We start from the raw sequence: 27,586 nt of genomic DNA on the forward strand, positions 1-27,586 counted from the left end.
TATGAAACACCCATCTTTGTGTCCTTTAAAAAAATGTAATGAAATGGAAGACCAAGAAGGAACCCGAAGAAGTAAAGAACAAAGATGAAGTCATCAGGAGGAACCTGGATAGGATTCGGGTTTCAGCCGCTACTCCACTACCCTCTATCCAGGCACAGCCAAGTGAGCCTTACAGAAAAAATTTCTGCAAGAATTCACTTCTCCTTAGAGAGATAGATAATGAATGAGGAATAGAGAGTAAAAGAGATAAATAGGAAGAAAAAGCAAGAATTTGAGTGAGTGAAGAGAATTGTGGAAAAACAAAAATTAGAAAGAAATATGAAAGGAACAAAGAACAAAGATGTCGGGAAGAACCCCGACAGATAGGTTTCAGCAGTTACTCCCCAGGCTCAAAAGCAGCAAGATGTACAAGCTACCAGGGGTCCATCAGTGTGGAAGCACAGTCCACATAGCATGAGGATATGATACAAACATCATGAAATGGAATAAGTTCTTCGAACACTTTCTTCTGTATATAAGAATGTCTTTCTTGCATTTTATCTCCCATATTAACTTTTTTTTACTTGTTTCATTGTATTAAATTCTTAGTTTTTTTGTTATTTGCAGCTTTTAATTATCATTTTTTTTTATTATTGTTCTTCCTTTCCACCATTTCCTTCTCTGTCCTGACACCAGCTGCGATGTTGGGTTTTACGGTGATATGTGCGAGATCACGAAGCTAGCCTTCATGGCCTTTCTTTCACAAAGTTTCTCTGGACCCAGCCTGCCTCTGAGATTATTCCACACATTGCATGGAGCGACTTTGGGTTTGTCCTGTGGCCTTCTTGCAGAGGGGAAGGCACTTGTATTCAACGGAGGCCCTTACAGGGAGCTTGTGACCACACATCTGGATACCACTGTAGCAAAGTTAGTACCTGTGCCCGTCTTTGCTTTGTTTGTGCAACTGTTTGTTTTTTTATCCTTTTTTTCGGTGGAACTGTGATGTTTCATCAACTTTAGTTGTGATTGATCTCTGAATTTTGCATTCCTTCATACCTATGGCAGATTCCTGCAGTTCACTCTCCGTCTAGGTACGACATCTGGGAGTTCCTGTCCGGCACCGGACCATTCCAAGGAGGGTGTGCTGCTGGATTTCTCTACGAACAATGGTCTCACCTGGCAACTCCTAGCACACTACCATCCTGCTCATTACCATGAACCCAGGTGTCTAAGCATGTGATTTAATTGTGGTCTTACTTTAAATCAACACCAAATTTTGTCAATTATTATGCTCACTCATGAACAAAAGGCTTAATTCAATTACACCAAATGCAACTGGCATATAAGAAAAGTTCAAAAAAAGAACTGAAAAAACCTTTCACATCGTCAGGTGCATAGGGCAACCAAAGCAGTTTCATTGGCTTAGGGGCACAATCCTGGACAGGTCATCACTCCGACACAGAATAAAAGTTACAAATGGTAAAAGTTATGTGTGTGTGTGTGTGTGTGTGTGTGTGTGTGTGTGTGTGTGTGTGTGTGTGTGTGTGTGTGTGTGTGTGTGTGTGTGTGTGTGTGTGTGTGTGTGTGTGTGTGTGTGTGTGTGTGTGTGTGTGTGTGTGTGTGTGTGTGTATTCCTGCGTGTGCAGGAGTGCTCAGCACAATGGTATACATACATGGGAATTTGCAAATATGTTGTTGTGGTAGGATAGTATCTCTGGAGCTGCCAAGTATTGCTCAGCACAACGGCATGCAGTTGAGGTGGTGGCAGCCCCATCATTCGGGAGAGGGTCAAGATGTATGGGCTCTGGATGAGTTAACTGTGACATCCACCATGTACTCGGCGATCTATTTGGATTTCTCAGACCTCCTGGAGACCACGGATGTCCTGAGTTTTTTTCGTGGACAACTGCAGCCTCACTGTGGCCATGACTCTGCACTGAGGTGAGTTGAGGAAATTTATTCAACATTTTTACCTCCACCACCTAAGGTGGGTGGAGGTTGTTTTGTCCCGATCCGTCTGTTTGTTTGTCTGTCCATTTGTTTGACTCTGAACAGGATATCTCAAAAAGTTTTGGACAGATTCAGACAAAATGTGCTGGACAGGTTGGATGTGTGACAAGGATGAAATGATTAGATTTTGGTGACGATCCAGATCCGGATCCAGATACAATAATATTTTTAGTGATTCTTCACCATTGAAAGATAGAGCCAAAACAATATACTGTATGGCATGATATCTCAAAATGTTGTCGACTGATTTGGATGAAACTTGGTGGACAGGTTTGGTGTATAACAAGGTTGAATCCATTAGATTTTGGTGAAGATCTGAATCCGGATCCAGATATGAGAATTTTTAAAGTGATTCTTCACCATTGAGTGATGGTGCCAAAAACAATATACTGTATAGCATGATATCTCAAAAAATTGTGGACGGATTTAGACGAAACTAGGTGGATGAGTTGGATAGATGACGAGAACATGCCAATTACATTTTGGAGGTCCTGATCGAGATTTGGCTTATTATTTGGATACACAATGTAAACTGTTCAGCCTGGTGTAAGTATGAACTCTACCGAGTGCCATTCTAGTTATGATTGCATGTATTCATCATTGTACTCACCTTCATCAATATCATCATTGTTATCATCATTTTAATTTTAATTTTCCCGTTTTTGGCTTCGTTGCATGCTGTTAAAGACAGGATTGTCCGCTGCTAAATGCAATGTCAGCTGTACAAAAGGTCACAGAAGCATTGACTCCAAATAATTATGTTAACACCACAACTTGAATTTATCTGGTGGCTCACTTTTATTGTTTGTTCTCAAACCTTCTTCTGCCACTACATGAATTTCTTCACCAAGTGCTTTCTGAGGGAGGGAGAGGGTGGGAGGGAGAGAGGGAGAGAGCAGGAGAAGGAGAAGGAGAAGGAGAGAAACGGTGTATCATCTTTTACTATAAAAATACAAAACGCACAAAATAAAGTATCCAAAACGGCAAGGGACAACCAAGCTAAAACACTTTACAACAATAACAGAAAAATTACCGTATGGTTATATACACTGAGTAATCACTTGTGTACAAGTATAGCTGGATTTACAATGGAATACGTACTAAGGCCCCAACAGCCACCTGACAAAGTGAATTTACCACCCATGTTTGCTCAAGTTCTGGCAACTTGCCCTCATATTTATATAAACTAAAATCCAGTTTAATCCTAGTAACCACAAGACTCTTAAAAGGCAACAACAAATTGTGATTCCTCTCAAGTAAACCTTCGAGTTTTGCTTTCCGAGTTTTATGAAATACCTTATTTGCTTGTGCCAACAAAACGTTGGCCAAAAGCACTTATTTTTGACAAACAGGCAAAACTTTAACACCAAAAATGAAAACTGAAATTAAAGTACAGTGATAAAATCCTAAACACCTCCCTCCTTCAACAACTGAAACTTGAGCAAAGTTGATGGTGCACCATCGCAAATCCCAGCGTTTCCCACCTCAAGTCAAGTTGGAAGATAGAAAAACGTTCCACCAGGAATGATTCAATATCAAATTTTGAGTTTAAAATGTTTCCGTTTGACCCCTGTGACCGCATGTCCATACCCCCAGGGGCATGAACCCGTTACATATTTCAAGTGTCCCCCAAAGTTGATTGCATATAAAAAGTTTCATTTAAAAAATGTGTCTGTAATTACCTTTTTTGGTATTTGACCTTTTGACCTGCCCCAGGGGGTGGGGCCAAAATGATACTGCTCTTGCACCTTTTTTTGCCATGTGGTGATCATCACGACCAAGTTTGGTGAATTCCTGTCCAGCTGTTTAGGAGACAGCTTGACTGACGGACAGACAGGCAGACGGAGCCAATTACAATATTACCCCCTTAAATAAAAAGAAGTGTGGGGAGAAGAAGGAAGTTAAGGGCCGACCCTCAACAAGCGCATGGAAAACAGTTTCAGATGCACTACTAAATGGATATTAATCAGGTATTCACTCCGAAAAATGTGTAGTCAGTGATTTGTGGGTCGGAGCTAATGAGCTAGTCTCCACTGGAGGTCCACAATTCTTTAGAGGATAAGCCTTTAATACAAAAACTATCCCAGTGTGGTTGAAAGGGGGATTTATCTGGTAACAAGCAAATCCACTTCCTGACATTTAATTTGGAGATGAGGCACACCAAACTTACACAAAAATGATACAAGTTCTGCCACTCGGCAGGAGATAACAGAAGGGAGGCCTTCCAAACAAGAGGAGATGAGATTTCATAACACGAGTTCGTTATGCAATTATTTGAGGTAAGCACAAGAGAGGTAGATAGCACCGGTACAGGGGATACTTGCTCCCCATGTAGGTTCTTGTCATGGAAAACTTTCAATAAGACACCACATAACACAAGTGAGAAATGTCTAACTGATCTGATGCTTACAGTTTCCGCCAGTGCAGCAGCACGCACCCAACTGCCTGTCTCATTCATCAAGTCGTACATTCTCCGAACGTTATTCCCAACAAAATGCTTGACAAAACTTCGATCCTTGGGAATACTTTTGAATAATGGATTGTAAAAGAGGGGTTCACACAAGAACATTGCTTTTAAGTACAATATGTTCCAGCGGCTAAGTATAAAGACTTGCCAAGCGTTCAGCAGGCTGGAGTGAAACGGCAGTAGTTGTGTGAGGTCCAGGTGCTGCACATTCATCAGAAAAACCTCTTGTGAATATGCCAGGACACCAGCTAAACTCAAAAGGGAATTGGCCAGATTCCTCCAAGACAGCCAGGAAGGTTCATATAGCAGGTGCTTAATTGCAGTCAGGTAAAAATCCATAATCTTGCTGATCAAGTCAGCTTGGCCCTGACCTCCTTTGTTCAGGGGAAGAATCAGCACTCCAGGATGAACCCATTACTTGCCACTGCAAAAGAAATCTATTAGAATTTTCGGAATGCTTTTCACCGAGCTCTCTGGAGGGTGCACAGCCTTGAAATGATGCCACAGCATGGATGCCACCAGATTGTTTAGCACTAACATGCACCCCCATATGAAAATTGAACAAGAAAGCCCATCCACTTCACCAGTCTTTGCTCAAGGGCATCCACCATATCCTCCCAGTTCTTCTTTTTATTTAACATTTTAGTTTCCAAGGAACACTCCCAAGTATTTCATTCCTTCAAAAGTCAACATGAGCTGATGTGGAAAGGAAGGCCAGGATCCACAAGCTTGACCCATCCAGTAGGCATAACTTTTCCCCCAAATTGATAACAGCTGTCGTAGTTTTATGTCGTAGTTTTACACACATGCCATAGATCCCAAACAAGAAAAATATTGTCATGAATCTGATGGTGCTTAACACGAAAACATTGGTCAAAATGTCTAAAATATTCCAAACATGATAATCGCCATACCAAAGCTGTAGCAAAACCTTACAATTCACTGTTACACGTGAAACCTGCCGCCAACTCGTGATAAGCTGTGGAACACCTTTCTTTGGAAGGAGCATCACCACTGCTCCATGGCAGCTGAGAGGAAGTTCACCACCTCCTACATACTTCTTTGAGTCCCTCAAGCAAAAAGTTGCCAACAAGGGTCCAGAAGGTCTTGTAAAAGTCTACTGGGAGGCCATCCAGACCTGGTGCTGCTTCAAGTAGCCAGGGACATAAGTGATTGTTCAAGTTCATCCAACATCAAGCGAGTTCCTCGCTTCACTTCATGCTCACCTATTAGCTGAGGCAGCTCCGATGTAAAATACTCAAATGCATTCCACTGCATGTCGTCACTGAAAAATAATTTAGTGAAATGATCAGTAATAACCTCCTTTATATTCCTTTGTGAAACACGAATGTCTGCCCCTGGCTTTATAAAACACCTCATGTGCTTTTGAGGAACAGAATCCTTTTCCAAATTAAGAAAAAAAAAACTTAGTGGGTGAATCTAACTTGGAGATGCGATTCATCCAAAGTCTAATCAAAGTACCCTTGGCATTATAATTTACAATGTCTTTCAGAAGTGACTGTTTCAACTGTTTCGACGCTCGTGTGCTGCTTGAGGACATTATGACCCAGAATTACATCTGCGCATAAATCACGAAGCACCATGAAATGAATGCGAGGGAAAAACCTTCAGAGTGTAGGCTTTATTTCACTTGATTGAAGCCGTTTCTACGGGCACATCAGGGGATACATGTGCAGCAAGTGCATGTGTAGCAATGTATACATGTGCAGTAGATCACCGCAAAATAAATCAGCAATTAGCACAGAGTCCGGTATACTCTCAATTCTTACCATTCAACGAGCACCAAGTGAACCACCGCCGTAAATGATAATGCCCCAGGGACAATCCCACCGACCGCGCGGAATCTCGGTTTTATCTGTCCGTACGCGAGCCGCGCAACATGTGATCACGCGTCACATCCTTCAATTCATCACGTTCTCCCCGTCTTTAAAATGTAACTAGAGGCTCAACTAACGCACCATGATTACTTCAGCGCAATAGGAGTATACATTTCAAGCAGCGCGAACTATTTCAACTACAGAAGCATACATTCCAAGCAGTGAGGATTATTTTGAGTTGTCGGAGCATGGTAATGAGCATCGATATATGATATAATGAGCATATAGGAGCATGAGCATCGAGGATGCCGATAATCCCCTTTACAGTTCGAGTCGGCGAGGGGGTTTTATCCGTCGACCTCTCTGGGAGTAAATGGTGGTTTCACTTGAGGGAGGCTTCCGATCCTCTTGGGGAGCCTCGACTCGTGCCGGGGATGACTCCTCGATCGCTCTCGGGTGAAACGCGGCAGCTCCGTCGCCACCATTGCCGGGTGGAGTTCCTGGGGGGGAAACACCTGGGGAGGGAATGTCAGAGGGAGGAGTACCAGATGGTGGTGTACCTGCAGGAGGAGTACCTGTGGGAGCCAAATGGCGAACCGACACAGTGGTCTCCCTGCCATCAGGAAGTCTGACATGAGCATACTCTGGATTAGCATCGATGAGTTCGACCTCCTCCACCATGGGTTCATACTTGCTTTGTCGTACCGGGCGCTTCATGAACACTGTTCCGGGATAGATTAGCCAGTTGGGCACCGATTGGCCGTCAATATAACGTCGTTGGTGAGTAAACATTCGTTCGTGAGGAGTAGCATTGGTGGACGTACAGAGCAAAGAGCGTATGGAATTCAGAGCGTCGAGAAGGGTAACCTCCCACCGCTCGGGGCCCAGCCCTCTCGATTTCAGCGCCAGAGTTACGGCTTTCCAAATGACTCCATTATACCGTTCCACCTGCCCATTACCCTGTGGGTTGTAACCTGTCGTTCGACTAGTTGCTATGCCGTGCTCAAATAGGAACTGTTTTAGCCCGGCCGACATGAAACACGGCCCTCTGTCTGAATGTATGTACGACGGTTTCCGAAACATAGCGACGAGGTCAGACAGACATTTCACGACAGTGCCCGAGATCATATCCGAGCACGGAAATGCGAAAGGGAACCTTGAATATTCATCAACAACAGTGAGTATGTATCTGTTGTCTGTCTCGGTCGGCAGGGGCCCTTTGAAGTCGATATTTAGTCTCTCGAAGGGTGAAGTGGCCTTGATCAACCTGCCAGAAGCCGCGCCATAAAATCTGGGTTTTAGTTCAGCACAAACAGGGCATGAAGCATTCATTTGTTTAATATCTTCGATAGAATAGGGAAGGTTTTGTCTGCGCACGAAATGTGCCATTCTGGTTACTCCTGGGTGGCACAGAGACTCATGGAGGTCTTGCAAAGCCCGACTGATTGTCGCCGAACAATAGACCCGAGAGAAGGTGTCTGCAGCAGGGTTTTCCCTCCCGGGCCGGTAAACAATGTCGTAACTATAACAAGCTAGATCTATCCGCCATCTCATTATTTTCTCATTCTTAATTTTCCTGTTATTTTTCCCATCAAACATGAAGGCAACGGATCGCTGGTCTGTGACGAGTGTGAAGTCGTTGCCCAGTAAATAATGTCTCCATTTACGTAGGGCTTCGACAATAGTGTACGCTTCCTTCTCTATTGCCGAGTGTCTCTGCTCGCTTCCAGAGAGAGTTCTCGAGAAGAACGCGACGGGTCGGCCGGACTGATTGAGCGTCGCGGTGATCGCGTGATCGGAAGCATCCGTCTCCACCACGAACGGCATCGTGCTATCGATCGATAATACCACGGAATTGCTGATATCGTCCTTGAGGTTGTGGAAAGCTTTTACAACAGCGACATCTGGTGGGAAGTTTTTGGAATGCACTAGGGGATGTATTTTTTCAGAGTATTGGGGGATCCATCTAGCGTAGTAAGCGAACATTCCCATCACCCGACGCATTGTCTGCAGGTCCTGAGGTGGGTAGCTCACGGAGTGGGCGCAATCGTTCAGGATCGGGCTTAATCGTGCCGTCGGCTATTGTGTAGCCGAGAAGATTAATTGACTTTGCCGAGAATACGCATTTCTCGTAGTTGAGGGTCAGATTATATTTTCTAGCAATGCTCAAGAATCTGTCCAGATTCATATCATGTTCCCCCCGATCTTTACCGCACACCGTGACATTGTCCACGTAAACAAAAGTGTCTTTGAGGTTTTCATCCGAGATGATGTCGTCCATAACTCGTTGGAAGCAAGCTACTCCATTAGTGACGCCGAACGGAATCCTCCTGAATTGGTAGAGGCGTCTACCTGCCTGGAACGCGGTGTAAGGTTTGTCTTCCTCTCGAATGGGAATTTGATGATAGGCGCTTCGCAAATCGATGGTGCTGAATATTTTGTTAATGGCCACGCGTTCGACCATCTCGTCTATGCGCGGCAAAGGGTAGGCATCGAGTTGGGTGAAGTGATTGACCGTTTGAGAGTAATCGATAACCATTGGTTTCTTGTGGTTCTGGTTGGTGGTCACCCACACCTGCGCGCACCATGGCGAATCACTCGGTTCTATAATACCTTCTTCCAGTAATCGCTTGGTCTCAGAAGTGATGAAGTTCATATCGGCAGTGGTATATCATCGCGATTTGATCGCTATCGGTTTACAGTCCGGCGACAAGTTAGCAAACAGCAGGGGGGACGATACCTCTGCGGTGGTCAGAGCATTTAGAATTAGACGAGGTTTGCTTCCTCCAAAGGGTATTTTGACGCGCGCGTGCTGCTTGAGGACATTATGACCCAGAATTACATCTGCGCATAAATCACGAAGCACCAGTACCCTTACATCCCGAGGCGTGTACCCTTTTACGTCCAAATCAACATTGCAGTACCCTCGTACGTGGGACTGTAGTGATCTGGAGGCCATGCATACCGTATTGTCTGTCGGGTGGATCTTCCATTTCCTGCCCTTCACTAGCGAGCTGTTGACGAAACTTTCAGAGCTACCGGTATCAATCAGAGCCTCAGCCATATGCCCGTTAATTTGTACGTTGATGATAACTTTGGATAGATTCCCCGGTGAAGCTGCTGTTACTTTCTTTTGTGAGTAGAGAGCCGCAGAAGTGGGTTTATTTCTTCTAAGAGTAGATTTGCATACCCTGGCATAATGCCCTTTCTTGTCACAATTCATGCATGTGGCATCCCTGGCGGGGCATTTGTTGCGGAGGTGTCTTTTGTACCCACAAAAGAAGCATTTACCAACCGAAGTAGTGGCTGAGGAGTTTGTCGTGGTCTGGGTATCCGATTCCTCGGGTTTATCTCCATCCTCAGTGTCGGAGGTGCCCTGGGGGGTTCCTTGAGTTTCCGCCATAGCAGCGTTCATTAGCAGCATCGGTGTCCCATATGACTCAGATTGCTGCTGAGCCGTATCCATTGCTCGAGCCTGGTCAGCTACCATTTCAAGAGTGGGTTGTGCTTTCTCCAGTAAGCGTTGCCGTATGGGGGCTGACCTGAGCCCTTGGATGAACGCCTCTCTGGTCGCTTCATCTCAGTGTTCCTCGGCGGTTACTGCCCGGAAACTGCAGTCTTTGCCCAACTGCCTCAGAGCTTGCAGGAACTGATCGATTGTCTCCCCGGCTGCTTGCCTGCGTGTGTTGAGAAGATGTCGTATGTATACCTCGTTCTTGCGCTTCACGTAGAGCGCCCGCAGCACGTCGATCGCTGCGTCGTAGGTGTCACACTCCGAGAAGAGCCTGAATACACTGGGCGAGACATGATTTACAAGGGCGGCCAATTTGTCGGCTCCCTCTTCAATAATGGTCAAATAGTGTGAGAAGGAACGGAACCAATGCGACCATATCATTTCCGAGTCAGTCGCGTTTGGGTCTGCGTCGAACCTCTCCGGCTTGTAGATCTTGTCCATCGTCGGTTGAGGGAGCCGAAGGGATCAAGTGAAATAAATTGAAATGAATGCGAGGGAAAAACCTTCAGAGTGTAGGCTTTATTTCACTTGATTGAAGCCGCTTCTACGGGCACATCAGGGGATACATGTGCAGCAAGGAGTACATGTGTAGCAAGGAGTACATGTGTAGCAATGTATACATGTGCAGTAGATCACCGCAAAATAAATCAGCAATTAGCATGGAGTCCGGTATACTCTCAATTTTTACCATTCAACGAGCACCAAGTGAACCACCGCGTAAATGACAATGCCCCAGTGACAATCCCACTGACCGCGCGGAATCTCGGTTTTATCTGTCCCGTGCGCGAGCCGCGCGACATGTGATCACGCGTCACATCCTTCAATTCATCACACCCTTGGCATTATAATTTACAATGTCTTTCAGAAGTGACTGTTTCAACACCAATAACCGATGTTTCTGCACATCCTGTTGTATTGCTACGTTTACTTTCAGATTCATAATCTCTCTTTCCAAAACTTGTTTCTCCATTCTTCCTTGCTTTGAACTAAATATTTGAAATTGCTGGCAGAATATTGCAATTTGTGCTTTCACATTGTCCCACCAAGTTTGCAGATGTACAAAACGAACTCTCATGTGACTGAGTTCCTGCCTTACCACAGGAAAGGCTTCTTGAAAGCAAGTATTACTCAAAATATCTGTTTAATTTCTAGTACGAAGAACAACCCCTTCTGCCGGGACATCAGTCTAAAACTTAGGAGAACTAAACTGTAATCTGAGAACCCTAAGGGAATAATGTGTTTTCAAAATCTCCTTCATCATCCGCCAATTAACATATAATCTATCTAACCTCGCTAACATGATGACGTTCCTTGCACATCTACACCATGAATAACCACACTCTTTAGAGTGCTGAAGCCTCCATACATCATCCAACAATTTTTTTTTGAAAAGCCTCTACTAACGATCTAATACAGGACTTAGAGTGCAATTAAAATACCCCCACCCACCCCCCTCCTCCCCACTATCACAATGAAATCTTGACACTCAATATTCCTCATTAGATCAGTCAATTGCAATAACAAATCTTGTATACCTCTCTTTACTTATGCTTGGAACATACACATTCACTAACATAACCCTATAGCTCTCCATTATAAAGGATAAAGTAGCTAAATATCCCTGCACAGCCTCAGTAAACACGACAGAGGTGAGATGAAGAGCAGGATGCAAAAATAAGGCAAATCCTTTTGGCATTTCTTTATCCAATTATTTAAACGATATTTGGTCGTTTCTGAAAAAACAGTCATCCGGACTCCAAATAATTTATTTCAATCAATTTACAAATCCGACATCATCTGGAAAAGAAATCCCTCAGTTCAACATTTCTTTTCGGAATATAATCTTTTTAGAAGGCCTTTATCTCATCATCCGAGAGGGTGAAAGAGTGACTTTCCCCTCTTAGGTCTGAGAAGGCACTTCCTCAACATCATCCACTTCTGAGTCCTCAGAAGCTGAATCACCCTTTTGCCCCATTTGTATCACAAGATACTTCCAATACCTCCAAAAATCATCCTGAGCAAGTGGTTCCTGCTCTTTCATCGTGAGTGAGTGGTTTGTGCTCCACCATCCGAAGCGAGTGGTTCGTGCTCCATCATCCTGAGCGAGTGGTTTGTGCTCTGCTATCCTGAGTGAGTGGTTTGTGCTCTGCCATCCTGAGTGAGTGGTTTGTGCTCTGCCATCCCGAGTGAGTGGTTTGTGCTCCGTCATCCTAGGCGAGTGGTTCGTGCTCTGTCATCCTGAGCGAGTGGTTTGTGCCCCACCGTCCTGAGCAAGTGGTTCATGCTCTGCCATCCTGAGTGAGTGGTTTGTGCTCCGTCATCCTAAGCGAGTGGTTTGTGCTCCGTCATCCTAAGCGAGTGGTTTGTGCTCTGTCATCCTGAGCGAGTGGTTTGTGCCCCACCGTCCTGAGCAAATGGTTCATGCTCTGCCATCCTGAGCGAGTGGTTCATGCTCTGTCATCCTAAGTGAGTGGTTCGTGTTCCGCTGTCCTGAGCAAGTGGTTCGTGCTCCACCGTCCTGAGCAAGTGGTTCATGCTCTGTCATCCTGAGCGAGTGGTTTGTGCTCTGCCATCCTGAGTGAGTGGTTCGTGCTCTGCCATCCTGAGTGAGTGGTTCGTGCTCTGCCATCCTAAGCCAAGCGGTTTGTGCTCTGCCCTCCTGAGCAAGTGGTTCCTGCTCCGCTGTCCTGAACGAGTGGTTCGTGTTCCGCCGTCCTGAGCGAGTTGTTCATGTTTTGCCGTCCTGAGCGAGTGGTTCTAGCTCTGCTGCCCTGACCGAGTGGTTCCTGCTCCGCCGTCCTGACCGAGTGATTCATGTTCCGCCATCCTGAGTGAGTGGTTCGTGCTTTGCCATCCTGAGCGAGTGGTTCATGCTCCACCATACTGAGTGAGTTGTGAAATGACACCCAATTTCCAAGCCATTTGTCATATTAACGTATTTTCTAAATTACCCAGCCAAATTTTTTTCCACCCATCTTACGCAGCTGTTTATAAAGATTATTGTTTGTGAACATATCCCGGAAACATCTCTATAAAAGCAACATTGTTTTTCGGTGAAAACTACTTTGGTTTCTATACAGTATGTACTATAGTCGGTAATCGCACTGATTCCAGCGTGCCGCCGATAATCGAAAAATTGCTGATATCAGCCAAGCACTAGTGTGTGTGTGTGTGTGTGTGTGGGGGGGGGGGTGTATGTGTGTGTGGGGGGGTGTATGTGTGTGTGTGTGGGGGGTGTATGTGTGTGTGTTGACGGGGGTGTATGTGTGTGTGTGTGTGTGTGGGGGGGGGTGGGTGTGTGGTGTGTACGTGTGTGTGTGTGTGGTTTGTGTTCACAAAGCATAACATATGCTCTCTGCTAACTCCTCTCTCTCTCTCTCTCACTCTCTCTCTCTCTCTCTCTCTCCCTCCCCCCCCCCCCCTCCCCCTTTTGACAGTTGTTGCTCGCTTGGCACGCACGTGCAATCGCGAAGGCTGTTGCTCAGTCCCTGGCGGTACGCGCGGAGCCTGTGTTTCTTTCTCCTTTCTCTCTTCTCATTGTCTAAATGTTTTAGTTTTCGTTTTCTCTTGACCCCCTTTCTCCTTGTTTTCTCTTTTCCAGAGAGAGAGAGAGAGATAGAGATAGAGATAGAGATAGAGATAGAGATAGAGATAGAGATAGAGATAGAGATATATAGATATATAGGTAGGTGGTGTTCGGGTATCTCAGAACCCCTCCCGGTTTTGAGGCCTGGTTTCCATCCGACATGTTTTGTTAGTTTTTGCCATCGCTGTGGCTCCCTTTAAACGATTCTTGGACCTCGTCCATATTATTATCATTAGTATTATTATCTTGCCAAAACGAAGTTTTTGCAAGATATGTTAGTCAGCTTGTATGTTTTTTTTTTTTGTTTGTAAACACGTATAAAAAATTCTGCAGAGCACAGTTATCATTGGAAATTTTTGTAACTTTGCATATCAGAGGCCTATAGAGGTCCCTTTCAGTGCACAAAATTTTGAAGGTCAAGGTCAAAGGTCAAGGTCACTTTGTCGCAAATCAGGGGAGTCGACGAAACCCTTATTTTTTGAGTAATTTTAATCTAATCGTCTCCAAACTTTATGGGAATGTAGTATATGGTCTGGCGCTCAGCTGATTAGTTTTTGGTGGCGATTGGCCTTGACCTTCATGGTTAGTGCCTGAGGTCAAACATATTTGACCCCAAGGTCAAATTTTCAAGTTTTAGGAACCATATCGTGTAGTACCTCAAATTGAACACCTCCATGAGTACTTTCTAGATATGTCAAGCTTGAGACATGATGACATCATTTGGTGACGTTATGAGGCAAACACATATTTTTCATGGTTACTCTGTAGAAAGATTCTCATTGGAATCTCTCGTAGGCAGATATTCCTCAAGGAGTCGCTCCTGGTGGATAGCAGCTCTGCTCTATTCACCTCAGTGTGATCTGAAAGAAGTCACACGTGGTCACCTTTTGGCTAGATACGGGTCACCCTGCGGGTGACATTGGTTTATTTTTTTTTATTACTCCTCCATTTGCCTCCATTTGCCAGCGTCGCTTGTGTATTCCTTTTTATTTTATTTTTTCCCTTTTTTTTTCTTTTTTTTTTTCTTCTTTTCTTGCTATCATTGCTCCCTGTTCTATATATATATATATATATATATATATATATATATATATATATATATATATATATATATATGTATATATATATATATATGTATATATATATATATATATATATATATATATATATATATATATATATATATATATATATATATATATATATATATATTCTACTCTCTCTTGTTTTTCCATTTTGGAGTTTGAGAGTGAGTGAGTGCACTCAATTCCATGGTGTGTTTTTTTTTTACCCTGAGGCATTGAGTGTTATTGTGCCTAAAGCATGGTGACCGTTGAGCTGTTAGAGTCTTTAAGTCGGAAAAATGGGTTTTCGTGTCCACCACCACCTGAGATCTTAGTTGAAAAAGTTGTTTTGTGTGTCGGAAAATTAATTGGCATGCATAGCGTAATAACTGCATCGAGAATGAATCAGCGTGTTGTTATCTTCGTCGCTAAAGAGGAAATAGTGGCACAGCTTGTGGAGTCAGGACTGACCGTGGAGCCGGATATATTCCTCTTCATATCACCGCTCGATGTTCCATCGATGAAGGTACTCCTGTCAAATATTCCTCCCTTCATAAAAAACGAGCAGGTTAAAGCTGCTTTAGAACAGTATGGCACTGTTGTTTCAAAAATAACTTTCATTCCTGTTCGGTTTAAGGACCACATTACAAAACATATTCTTTCCTTTCGACATCAACTATTTATTATTCCAAAGCCAAACATCCGTGAGCTTGACGTGATGTTAAAAATTGAACATGAAAAGTTTACTTACCGCATCTTTGCCACATCTCAGACTTTAGTGTGTTACAAATGTAGACAGTATGGTCACATGAAAAATGAATGCCCAAGGGGCGTTGAAAAAGAATCAAGTAAAGTTGAAAATGTAAATGAACCTGAGGTCACTGGGGTGTCTACTGAGGCAGGGGAAAACTCTGAAAATCAAACGAATGGAAAAAATGAGTCTGGTTGGGTGACACGAGGAAAACGGAGGCACCAAAGTGCAGTTTTAGTCGAACCTTCTTCATACGCGGAAGCGGTCACTGTGAAGAGGGTTTCACTCAATAGGAACGAGAGTAACCAAAATCCTTCAGATGTTTATGCCTGCCCTCTCACATGTGATGACGAGGAGACTATGGAGCTTCAAAACAAACCATCAGTAGATGTCCCAGGCAGAGACGAAACTTGTTCTGGACATACAGTAGGTAGTCATACACTGAAGCAGGATGTTCATGCGGAGATTGTGTCTAACACCCAAGAACCAACTGTTGAAACCATAGTCGTGCCTCATACCTCAGAACCAGCAGTTCAGACTACAGTAGAGCCTAATAACTCAGAGCCATCTGTCCAAACTATAGTTGTGCCTAACACCACAGAACAATCTCACCAAACTGTAGTTGCACCGAGTACCATAGAACTGCCTGTCACATCTACAGCCACACCCATTACCTCAGTGACTTTGAAGCAGACACCTGAAAAGTTAGAAGGAAATCTGCTTCCTGAGGATTCCTTTTTCATGAAACCATTTCCAATGTCTGCTATATCTGTAAAGAAAAAGGAAGCTGAATTTGAACACGAGTCGTGTGATTCCGATGATACTTGTTCAATATCAGATTCTTCTGAGTTAGTTGGTGCAGCTGGAGATTCACAAGACCACAAGGGCTTAAATGCCCCTGCTCCTGCGAAGGTGATCAAGTTCTTCCACACCTTTCGGAAAAAAATTAAACTAACCGATTTCTTTCCGGAACTCGATAAATTTATGCCTACCGCATCCCTTATTACTAAAAATCCGGCAGCCTATGGTGCCAATGAATCCCAGGCACACAGATTGAGGAAATATGTAACTCTAGCAAGGAAAGAAGTTCAGTAACCAGTACCCACCTATAAAATACTAAAATGGTTCTGTCTCTTGCTTGTTTAAACATAAATGGGGGCCGCGCCCCTATACGTAAAACACACGCTCGACTTACTTTTCAAAAGCATATTGATGTAGCTCTTCTTCAGGATGTGCGTTGTGGACCTACTTGTTCTGCAGAGTGGCAAACCACAAAAAGGGATTCTTGGTTTTTCAGTTCCTTTGATTGCTGCAGTGCAGGAGTTGCTTTCTGGTTTCGATCAAGTTTTTCATCGGACCAAATTGTTTTTCACGAATTCATGCAAGGTCATTTGGCTTTTGTGGTTTTTTCTTATGGAGGCTATAAAATCACACTATTAAATGCTTATGTCCCAAGTAATCCTGCAAAAAGAAACGAATATTTTTCCATTCTTGATGATTGTTTATCCCAGATTGATTTTAGTGGTCTCGTGTGCCTATCTGGTGATTTTAATTGTACCTTGGAGCCAGCTCTGGACCGTAATGGCTCAGAACCTCACCCTGAGAGTGCAAAAGGGCTTGCGACCATTTTAGCAAAGTATAATTTGGTTGATGGTTGGAGATTGCAGCACCCCAAAGTTAAACAATATTCGTGGTGTCAAACTTCCAATAACAGGATATCTTTTGCTCGCTTAGATCGATTTTATGTTAATAATGATTTTCGGAACTTCATATTGTCTACGGCAATTTCTCCCTCTGGCTTTTCGGATCACCACCTCGTTTCTTTAAAATTAACTTTTCCCTATCTTCAACGTAGGAGTGCCTATTGGGCTCTAAATGTTAGTCTTTTGGAAGACATGGTTTTTTGCCATGCTTTTAGAATCTTTTGGACTTCTCTTTACAGAAGGAAAAACACCTTTCATAGCAAGCTACAATGGTGGGATATTGTAAAAATCCACATCAAAATCTTTTGTCAGCAGTTTAAACTTCATCACTCTCCTGATAGTCTTTCGATGATAACGATTCTAGAAAAAGAGGTTTTATAATTGCTAAAGGGGCTTTAGTGCGGCTTAAGATTAAAAATTTGAGTCTTTTTGACACTTCATCAAAGTTTTTCTTCTCTTTGGAGAGGAAAACTAAAGCACAACAACAACTATTATCTGTACAATCACCTGAAGGAGGGATAGTAAGTGAACCTAAGATGATTAAAAGAATTGTAGTCGATTATTTTTCTTCTTTATTCTGTGCGAAAAAGATTGATTTGAATGTTGCATAAGCTTTTATTGAACCTTTACCTAAGTTGTCTGAGTCGCAGCGAGCCTCTTTGGAGAGGTCCATCACGCTGGAGGAGTTGGGTCTTGCTCTTTCCAGTATGGCGTCCGGGAAAGCTCCTGGTCTGGATGGAATCCCCTGTGAATTCTACAAAACCTTTTGGGACATTATGGGACCCGAACTTTTGGAAGTTTTCAAGTTGGGGAGCTCCCCCTAAGTTTCCGGCAAGCTGTTGTTTCCTTGTTCCCAAAGAAGGGAGACACCCAGTTACTCAGAAATTGGCGTCCTGTCTCCTTACTGACCACCGACTACAAGATTTTTTCAAAGGTCCTTGCCTAAAATTGGTAGTCCAATCTTTGGTGCATCTTGATCAAACCTGTTGTGTGCCTGGACGATCAATATATGACAATCTTGGCGCTGTTCGTGACATTGTTGATGTGTGTGATCTTCTGCATAAAAGTACTGGCTTAATCTTTATTGATCAAGAGCATGCGTTTGATAGTATAGTTCATAGTTATCTATTTGCTATCCTAAAGGGTTTTGGTTTTGGTCGTATTTTTGTATCATATATTCAGTTGTTGTATCATAATATTTATAGTTTATTCAAAATAAATAATGAGTTGATTCCTCCCTTTATTGTTACCAGAGGAATAAGGCAAGGGTGTCCCTTATCCGGACTCCTTTATGTTCTTTCCATTGAACCTCTTTTAGTTAAATTGCGTGAGAAGCTTGTGAGATTCTCTGTCGCTCCGGACATACCTACTATAAAAGTTGTTGCTTATGCAGATGATATCTGCACTACAACTCAATGTTAAGAAGATGTATCTGAGCTACTTAAAACTATGAATAATTTTACCCTTGCTTGCTCAGCCAGAGTAAACTGGACAAAGAGTTATGCCTCCTTTTTTGGATTAGCAATACATTTTTCATTCTCAACACTGTGCTGTATCACGTGATTGGGTTTTCCTATATCATGGCTCGCCCGCTAGGGGTGGCAGGAATGTACGTCCGGACGCGCGATAAAGCGGAGTTGATGCTAACACTCTTGCTTCTCGTGTTCCACTGCACCTCGTACACCACAGTTGGCTGACGAGGATGGTTAAAAACGGACATGTGCCCATTTTCGTCGGAGACGACTTCGAATTGTTTTCGGAGCAATTGGGATGCTATTTCCACGTGAATGATGTGGTCGACGAGAGCAAACAGAAGTCGATCTTGCTCGCTTCGCTTTCGGCGGAGCATTATCGGTTACTGAGTGATTAGGTGGCGCCGGACAAGCCGCGTGATGACGCGCTGTCGTTTTGGGACATTGTGGAGAAGATGAAAGCACACATGGCGCCGGAGAAGTCATTACATCTCGCTCGATACCAGTTCAATCGCCTCTCGAAAGGTGCAGAGGAGCGTGTCGCTGATTTCGTGGCGCGGATTAAGCATTCTTCCGTGGCATGCAAGTTCACGGCGGGGGAGCGTCCAGCTCGGCTCAGAGATCGTTTTATTGCTGGTTTACAAGATGCAAAGATGGTTTCGGCGGTTCTACGGCTGAAGGGTGAAGCCATTACATTCGACTCGGCGCTCAGCAGGGCTACAGCGGTCGAGCAGACTCGCGGAGATGTTCGGGCCATCACCGGCCACGCGGGGTCGCGAGCACCCTGGGACGTGCGCACGACCTTCGGCGCGGGTCGGACGTCGCCGCGCGGCCGCACGAGCGACGAGGTGACCCCACGGACGTGCTTGGGATGCGGAGGTCAACACCTGCGCCATGCGTGCCCGTATAAAGGCACCGTGTGTTTCAATTGTCACAAGGTGGGTCATCTGAAGCGTGTGTGCCGTGGGGCGCCGGTCACCGTTAAGGTCATGGACGGCGATGTGCGAGGCGACCCGGGGCGGAACTGGCGGCCGTTGATGGGCCTGTTTTCAATTGGCCCGGCGGCGGCACGCCCGATGACGGTGGAAATCGAAGTGAACAAAATGCCGATCACGTTTCAGGTCGATACAGGAGCGGCTGTGTCGATCATCGGCAAACAGACTGCGCGTAGACTCAACGGCCTGAAGCTTATCAGGTCAAACCTCACGCTGTTTACGTACACCCGCGAGAAGATAACGCCAGTCGGGATGGCAGACATGTCTGTGCGGTAACAAGGCGAGGTCGCCACGCTTCCATTGTACGTCGTGCGGGGGAGGGGTCCATCTCTCCTCGGCCGAGACTGACTGTCCCGCATCAGGCTAGACTGGGCCGCAGTTCACCTTGTGCAACCCGTGCCGAGCCGGTGGGAGGATCAGTTGGAGAAGATTCTTCAAAGACATCAAGGTTTGTTTTGCGACGACCTTGGGAAACTCAAGGGTGTGGAGGAAAAGCTCTTCCTGAAGGAGGGGGTGGTTCCTCGTTTTTGTAAGCCACGACCGGTGCCGTATCCCCTGCGGGACAAGGTCAAGGGTGAACTGGATAGGCTGGAGGCCTGTGGAGTGATCGAACGGGTGTCGCAGTCAGATTGGGCCACCCCGGTTGTCACGGTGCTGAAACGGAATGGAGACGTCCGATTGTGCGGGGACTTCAAATCCACGGTTAACCCGGGGCTCAGCATGGAGCAATATCCACTGCCGTCAATCGATGAAATATATGTGTGATTGGCGGGGAGTCAATACTTCACGAAGCTAGACCTGCGTGATGCATATTTTCACCTGGCGATGGATCCCGGGAGTAGCGAGCTTTTGACAATCAACACGTGTCAAGGGCTCTATCGATATACCCGACTCTGTTTTGGAATTGCTTCGGCCCCGGCCTTGTGGCAGAAAGCCATGGATCAGTTTTGCATTGGCCTGCCCGCTCAGACCTACCTAGACGATGTGCTCATTGCGGGGAAAACGGCGGACGAGCACCTTGCGAATATTGCCCAAGTGCTGACAAAGCTAGAAGCGTGCGGCCTGCGCTTGAACAGGGACAAGTGCGCGTTCTTCAAGCAGCGCTTGGAATACCTCGAACCCATCATCACACCGGAGGGGCTGTTGAAAGGTCCTCGGAAGGTGGAGGCGATTCAACACATGCCACCGCCTCGCGACAAGACGCAGCTGCGCTCGTTCATTGGTATGGCCCAGTATTACCAAAGGTTCGTGCGCGGGCTCAGCTCACAACTTGCGCCGTTAACACGCTTGCTCAGGAAGGACGAGCGCTGGGCTTGGGGGCCTGCTCACCAGGCGTCGTTCAACCGCGTCAAGCGGCGACTCACAGAGGATACGGTACTCGTGCACTACGAGCCTGCGCGTCCGCTCCTATTGGCATGCGACAGCTCTGCATATGGCATCGGGGCAGTGCTCTCCCACAGGATGGACGATGGTTCCGAGCGGCCTGTTTGTTTTGCATCCCGGACCCTGTCCGCAGCAGAGCGGGAATATGCCCAGATCGAGCGCGAGGTTCTCAGCCTCGTCTGGGGTGTATGGAAGTTTTATCAATACCTGCTGGGGCGGCATTTCACTTTGCAGATGGATCACAAGCTGCTTCAATACATCCTGAGACCCGAACGCGGGGTACCGGTGGTAGCGGCCGCGCGAATACAGCGGTGGTGTCTGTTTCTTGATGCTTACGATTATGATATTCAGTTCCGAAGCACCGAAAAGCATGCTAATTGCGACAGGCTCTCACGCTTGCCGTGTGCGGAGGGTCCAGCTGCATCTGAGTCGGCCGACCTGGTCGATGTGTTCGCGCTGGGCCAGGTCCAAAGCGGGCCGATCACGGCCAGACAGGTCGCGGTGGAATCGGCTCGTGATCCGGTGCTCGCCCATGTCGTCCAGGCGATTTCTACGGGGAATTGGAGCGATCTACCTTCGACACCGGCATTTCAACCTTTCACGTCACGCGCATCGGAGCTGTCGTTGGTCCAACGGTGCGTAATGTGGGGAATGAGGACGGTGATTCCATCGAAGTTCAGGCAGCGATGTTTGGAAGAACTGCATGTCAGTCACCTTGGCATCGTGAAGACCAAGAGTCTTGCTCGTAGCCTGTTGTGGTGGCCGGGGTTGGACAAAGACATTGAGCAGTTGGTTAAGCGTTGTGCCACATGTCAAACAGATGCTGATAACCCGCGTCGAGCCTCGGGGCTATGGCCGACCCCAGACAGAGCCTGGCAGAGGATCCATGTAGATTTTGTGTGGCCGGTTAATGGCAAATGTTTTTGATTGTGATCGATGCATTCTCTAAATGGCCGGAGGTTGTAGTAATGCAGCATACATCAACAAACATTACAGTAGAGAAACTGCGGACGATCTTTGCTAATAAAGGATTACCGGAGATCCTAGTCTCTGATAACGGTCCTCAGTTCATCACAGGTGTATTTGATGAGTTTATGCGTCAAAATGGTATTCGACATCTGAGGTCCGCACCGTATCATCCTGAGACGAATGGGCAGGCTGAGTCGTTTGTTAAGATGTTGAAACGGGCTTTGCGCAGGGGGGGGGGGGAGTGTTGCACCTGTGCAGACAGTGGTCAATGTCTTTTTGCTCCATTACAGGAACGAGATTCATCCTGTCACGGGTGATTCGCCTGCCATTCGTCTCTATGGACGGGCATTGCGGTCCAGACTGGATTTGCTGTGACCTGGAGGGTCAGGGAGTTGGACGGAGTCGCGTCCGGCGCTGCTGCGCGGTTTCGATGTGGGGCAGCGGGTAATGGTGCGCGATTATTTCCACGGTTCCAAATGGGTGCCGGCTGTGGTCTCTGTGGTACTGGGCCTGGCGAATTGCATGGTGCAGACTGATGGTGGGGAGGTGTGGAAGCGGCACGTGGACCAAATGCATGATCGCTGTTCAGCGTCACCCCCCACACCCCCCGGGCCGAATGATGTGGGACCCCCACCTATAATGTTGCCGTGCCCAGACGTTGTATCGCCAGGGCCGGATGTGCCGACACCCAGGGGGTCTTCGCCTGATTCAGTCCTGCCCGGGGACGTCGGGCAGGCTGGTCGGCCGGGGGCGGTTGTTATTGCGGATGGCACGAGTCCGGCGAGGGTGTCACCTCGACCGAGCCGGGAGGCGTCTGAGCCTGGGCTGTCTGACGGCGCTGCCCGTCCGAGGCGGGTCAGGGTGCGGCCGCGGTACTTGGAGGATTATGAGTGTTGATTGGTTTCGGTTGGTCATGTTATGATTGTCCTTTCATCATTTGACTTGTCATTTTACGAGGGGAGGAGTGTGCTGTATCACGTGATTGGGTTTTCGTATATCATGGCTCGCCTGCTAGGGGTGGCAGGAATGTACGTCCGGACGCGCAATAAAGCGGAGTTGATACTAACACTCTTGCTTCTCGTGTTCCACTGCACCTCGTACACCACAAGCACTACCTAACAATTTATCCTGGAAGAATAATAGTGTTTCCCATTTGGGTGTACACCTTGGTGATGCTCAAAGTATTCAGAAAAACTGGGATGGACTAACAGACGAAGTCTACTCCAGACTTCAGAGATGGAGGGGCCTTCTGTGCAAATTATCATATCATGGAAGAGTTTTACTTATTAACAATTTGGTCTCTTCAATCTTGTGGCACAGGTTTATTGTCTTGTAGCCACCTGCATGGCTAATTAAAAATATTCAAAAACACTTGATCGATTTTTTTTCTGGGGTGGTAAGCACTGGCTTCGACCAGGTGTGCTCAGCCTTTCTCGTAATGAGGGGGGGTCAAGGGCTTGTTGACATCACCAGCAGGATCATGACTTTCCGCATTCTTTTTGTGAAAAAAGTTGCTTTATAACCACATGCCTTGGGAGAGTTTGACCCTTTGTTTGCTAAAGCAAGCGGGCCGGCTAGGATATGGCCGTGAGCTTTTTTTGCTCGACCTCCTGAAGATCGACGTGTCACCACTTCCTCTGTATATGCAGAGTGTGATCAATGCTTGGCAAGCTTTATCACTGCAACGTGAGGTCACTTCCTTTACCGTCTCGATGTTCTTAAATGAACCAGTTTTCTACAACCCCTGTTTTACAGGAATCCCATCCTCTAGGGCTTTTGTGCAACATTTTGTGGGGTCCAATATACTTCTTGTGCACAATCTGCTGGATTTTTCAAAAGAAAGATGGAAATCTGGTCATGAAATCTCCACCATTACTGGGTTGAAATAAATTCGGATAATTGGTCAGCTTTTTTCTGCTATCTTAAAGGCATTAATGAGTTATGGAATGGGTTTCAGGAGTCTTTTTGATATTGTGGATTTGCCCAATCAATATGCCTTCCCTGTTTTGCTTTTGCACTGGGATGGCAAATCTGTACCTTTAAATTCCATTGAGAATTGGAACCTGTATTCCTTTTGTATTCAGTATATTTTTGCCGATTCATTTAAAAGTCCTTTCGGGATTCAATGGAAAGAACATTTGCCAACTTCGACCCCTCTTGTCCCTGCATGGAGAGGTTTATATACCCCCCCCCCCCCAATTTCTAAACGTTTGGGCGACCTGCAATGGAGATTAGTGCATTGCATCCTCCCTTATAATATCTTATTGCACAAGTTTTCCAATGAGATCTCGGAATTGTGCCCATTTTGTGAAAACAATGAAACGCTTTGTCATGCATATGTAGATTGCATAAGACTTGTCCCTCTTTTTCAGTTTTTGCATGATATTATTTTAAAGATGGGTCTTTCTTTTTCCTTGGTGAAATTTATTTATGGTTTCCCTATTTCCTCTAGTTTCAAATCTGAGACTGGTTTGGCCAGGTTTTTGGTTGCTGAGGCAAAAATGGCAATTTATAAGACAAGGAAAAAGAAGGTGGAATCTGCGGATGCTTGTTCTTGTGTTTTATTAACCTTTAGAACTTTAGTTGTGTCTCGCATCCAGCTTGATTTCTTTTTCTGTTGCAAGTATGGGAGAATGCAGGATTTTGTTGACAAATGGTGTTTAAAAAAATGTTCTTTGCTCTGTTGTAAATGAATCACTTGAGTTTCCTTTCTGATTTAAAATGTATGAATCAACCTAAAATGTTTTTTTAATAATTGGTTGTTCATCTGTTTTGGTAAAATAATTTTTTCTACCTTTATAAATACCCTCTTGTTTGTTTAAATATAATTTGTTCGCTTGCTGTGAAAAACGGTTAAATGTTGTGCTGACTCCTTTTGTCTCATTGGTGAGACACCTTTTTATACTTTTGTAATAAAAGAATATAAAACTCAACTCTCTCTCTCTCTCTTTGTGACCTGGAAATATTTCTCTCTCTCTCTCTCTCTCTCTCTCTCTCTCTCTCTCTCTCTCTCTCTCTCTCTCTCTCTCTCTCTCTCTCTCTCTCTCTCTCTCTCTCTCTCTCTCTCTCTCTGTCTCTGTCTCTGTCTCTGTCTTTAGACATCCGGACGGTGATTATGTCTGGATGGCATTTATCTCCGGATTTGTCCGGACGGGATTTTGTCTCTGGACGTGTCCGAGCGGTGTTTATCTCCGCACAGCTTGGTTTCGGACGTGTCCGGATGGAAGTTTGTCTCTGGACAGGAGTTAGCAGCGTTTGTGTCTGGACTGCTTGGCTCCAGATGCGTCAGTCAGGTTTTTTTTCTCTGGACATGTCTGGGCCATGTTTATAGTATGGCCAGTAGAAAATGGATTTCAGACATTATTTTGTTTCCATCTTCACTGTTTTTCTATGCAGAATCATTTTGATGAGACTGTACGAATTGGAATTAACGCTCCACCACACGTCTACCTTCCCTTCCTCTCATCTCACAGTATTCCCTTCCCCCACCCCTATTCGTTCCCACACCTCTCCTCACTCTCCCTCCCTCCTCTCTCTTTTCCCCTCCACCTCCTCACTGTACCCCTTCTCTCTCTCCCCCCCCCACTTTCGTGTTCCCGTCAGTAAAGCGACGGGTGGTATTTGCTAGCACTTGGTATTTTTTTTTAGCAAATACTGTGTAACAAACTGTGATTCCATCTGTTTTTTGGAGGGGGTGGTGCGACGGTAGGCCTCAAAAAGTTATCCGACACACCCTTCCTTGAAATTATTTATGCTGTCTCTCTCTTCTTCTCCTCTCAAGAAAGAAAAAGAAATATAGCAAGAAAGGAAGGGGGGAGGCTAAGAGGCACAGCAAGAACAGGGGAAAACAGAGGACAGCCACAATGTGCTACACCACCACCATGATGACCAAGGACATGCCCACCAGAAGGGAGAGAAAGAGCGAGAGAGAGGGACAGAGACAGAGAGTGAGAGTGTGTGTGTGATTGCAAATAGGCAAGAGAAATGAAGAAAGAAAGACTTGATGAGAATGAGGGCAAGGGTAGAAACGCAAAGGAGAAGATATAGGAAGAGTGTATCTGTGTTAAATGTTATTGGTGGTTAGGATTTTATGGACTTTTTTTACCTGACTCTCACTCTGAGTCAGTGTCAGATAGCAATGTGGCAAAGGTTCTTCAATGGGGCAGTGGTTTTATCAAGGCAAAATGGAGTAATCTATATTCAGGCTGCAATGTTGGTGCTTGAGGTACATTCTTCATTGAGTTAGTAGTTGATGAGCATTCAGTTTTCCTTTGAACTATTTCTTAAACCATATTGACTTTGACTTTGTTTCTTTATTCTTCACAATCCAAAAATTTGTTCTGATAGGTGTACGTACTTCCTGCCATAGTTCCACTCAGTCAAAGTTTGCTGTAGATATACAACTACAGAGGGTTACCAAAATTTAAATTGCTGGGGGACATATAACGTTAGCGTACAAGGTTAAACACAAGTCAGGAACTATGACCAAAGCATTACAACTTCTATAGAAAAGTTGCTACAGTTTTTAAAAGTTCCATTGTTTTTGCATGTGTGCTTTCAGTTTTACTGGTGAAACCTGGGAAGGAGTCCGCTATGTGGAGACACAGTCTCTGGCTGTGAGCTCCTCATTCATGCTGCAGTTTGAGTTCGTGGCCAACTGTGATTCTCTGAGAAACTTTCATCAGATGAATCCAGTACGTCTTGAGTTCTCCACCAATCATGGTCTCACGTGGAGCCTGGTACAGCAGGTATGTGTGGTTTGAACTCGATATAGTGTTTAAAAAAAAAAAGAATCAAGGCTGATCATGAATCTGAATGAGAGTTGACGGGTCTATGCAGCAACAATGGAACAGAGAGGAGCAGGAGCATGTGGGATATAGAAAGAAGTAAGAAACAAATAGATAGACGGAATAATAAGTGGAGACATCAGGCACGTCAATATGGCATATCAAAATGGGACAGGTGGACAAAGGCTTTGTGGGGAGACAGCAAAAGTCGACAAATATACTAAATGTCAAAACTGCATATTGATTGGAAGGGTCAGTGAAAATAGAAACATTGCTGAGTAGGAATCGAGGATAGCATGAGATGGTGAGCACACATGTGGGTATCACTGTGCAAAGAACAAATCACCACATTAAAGGAGTGGAGGGAAGAATGAAGAACAGAACTGGATGCACTCTGGCAGACAATTCCACAGCAGCGATAATAGGGGAGCAAAGTAATAGAAATGAGCAATAAACTTAGTATTCAGGCCCATGTGCAGGATTTTCAATGGAGGTGTGCATAGCTTCCAAATCGTGGACCGCTGAGAGCATGATAGCACCACACCACAATGCCCATTGTGGGATGGGATGCCCACTGCACCATCATGTCTGTTGTGAAATGTGATGCATGTCACACCACCATGTCCATTGTGGGATGGGATGCATGCCACACCATCAGGTTCATTGTGGGACGGGATGCACGCTGCACCATCATCTCCATTGTGGGACCTGATGCATGCTGCACCATCATCTCCATTGTGGGATGAGATGCACGCCGCACCATCACGTCTATTGTGGAATGGGATGCACGCCGCACCATCACGTCCATTGTGGAATGGGATGCACGCCGCACCATCACGTCCATTGTGGAATGGGATGCACGCCGCACCATCACGTCCATTGTGGAATGGGATGCACGCCGCACCATCATGTCCTTTGTGGAATGGGATGCACGCTGCACCATCATGTCCTTTGTGGGATGAGATGCACGCCGCACCATCATGTCCTTTGTGGGATGAGATGCACACCACACCATCATGTCCATTGTGGAATGGGATGCACGCCGCACCATCATGTCCTTTGTGGAAT

The 27,586-nt window shown here is 45.5% G+C and overlaps 1 protein-coding gene across 1 annotated transcript in view; it reads left to right on the forward strand.

Annotated features, from left to right (window-relative positions):
- The window catches only part of RELN (reelin), a 346,725-nt gene that overhangs the window by 100,490 nt on the left and 218,649 nt on the right, over positions 1-27,586 (forward strand). The window contains exons 18-21 of the mRNA XM_085894992.1: positions 676-906; positions 1,045-1,203; positions 1,684-1,920; positions 26,293-26,479. Coding sequence (XP_085751118.1) covers positions 676-906; positions 1,045-1,203; positions 1,684-1,920; positions 26,293-26,479 — 814 coding nt within the window. The remainder of the gene's footprint in view (positions 1-675; positions 907-1,044; positions 1,204-1,683; positions 1,921-26,292; positions 26,480-27,586) is intronic.

The sequence above is a fragment of the Eptatretus burgeri genome, chromosome 9 (genome assembly GCF_056783735.1).
Source record: "Eptatretus burgeri isolate ZD-2024b chromosome 9, Ebu_testis_v1, whole genome shotgun sequence".
NCBI lineage: Eukaryota > Metazoa > Chordata > Myxini > Myxiniformes > Myxinidae > Eptatretus > Eptatretus burgeri.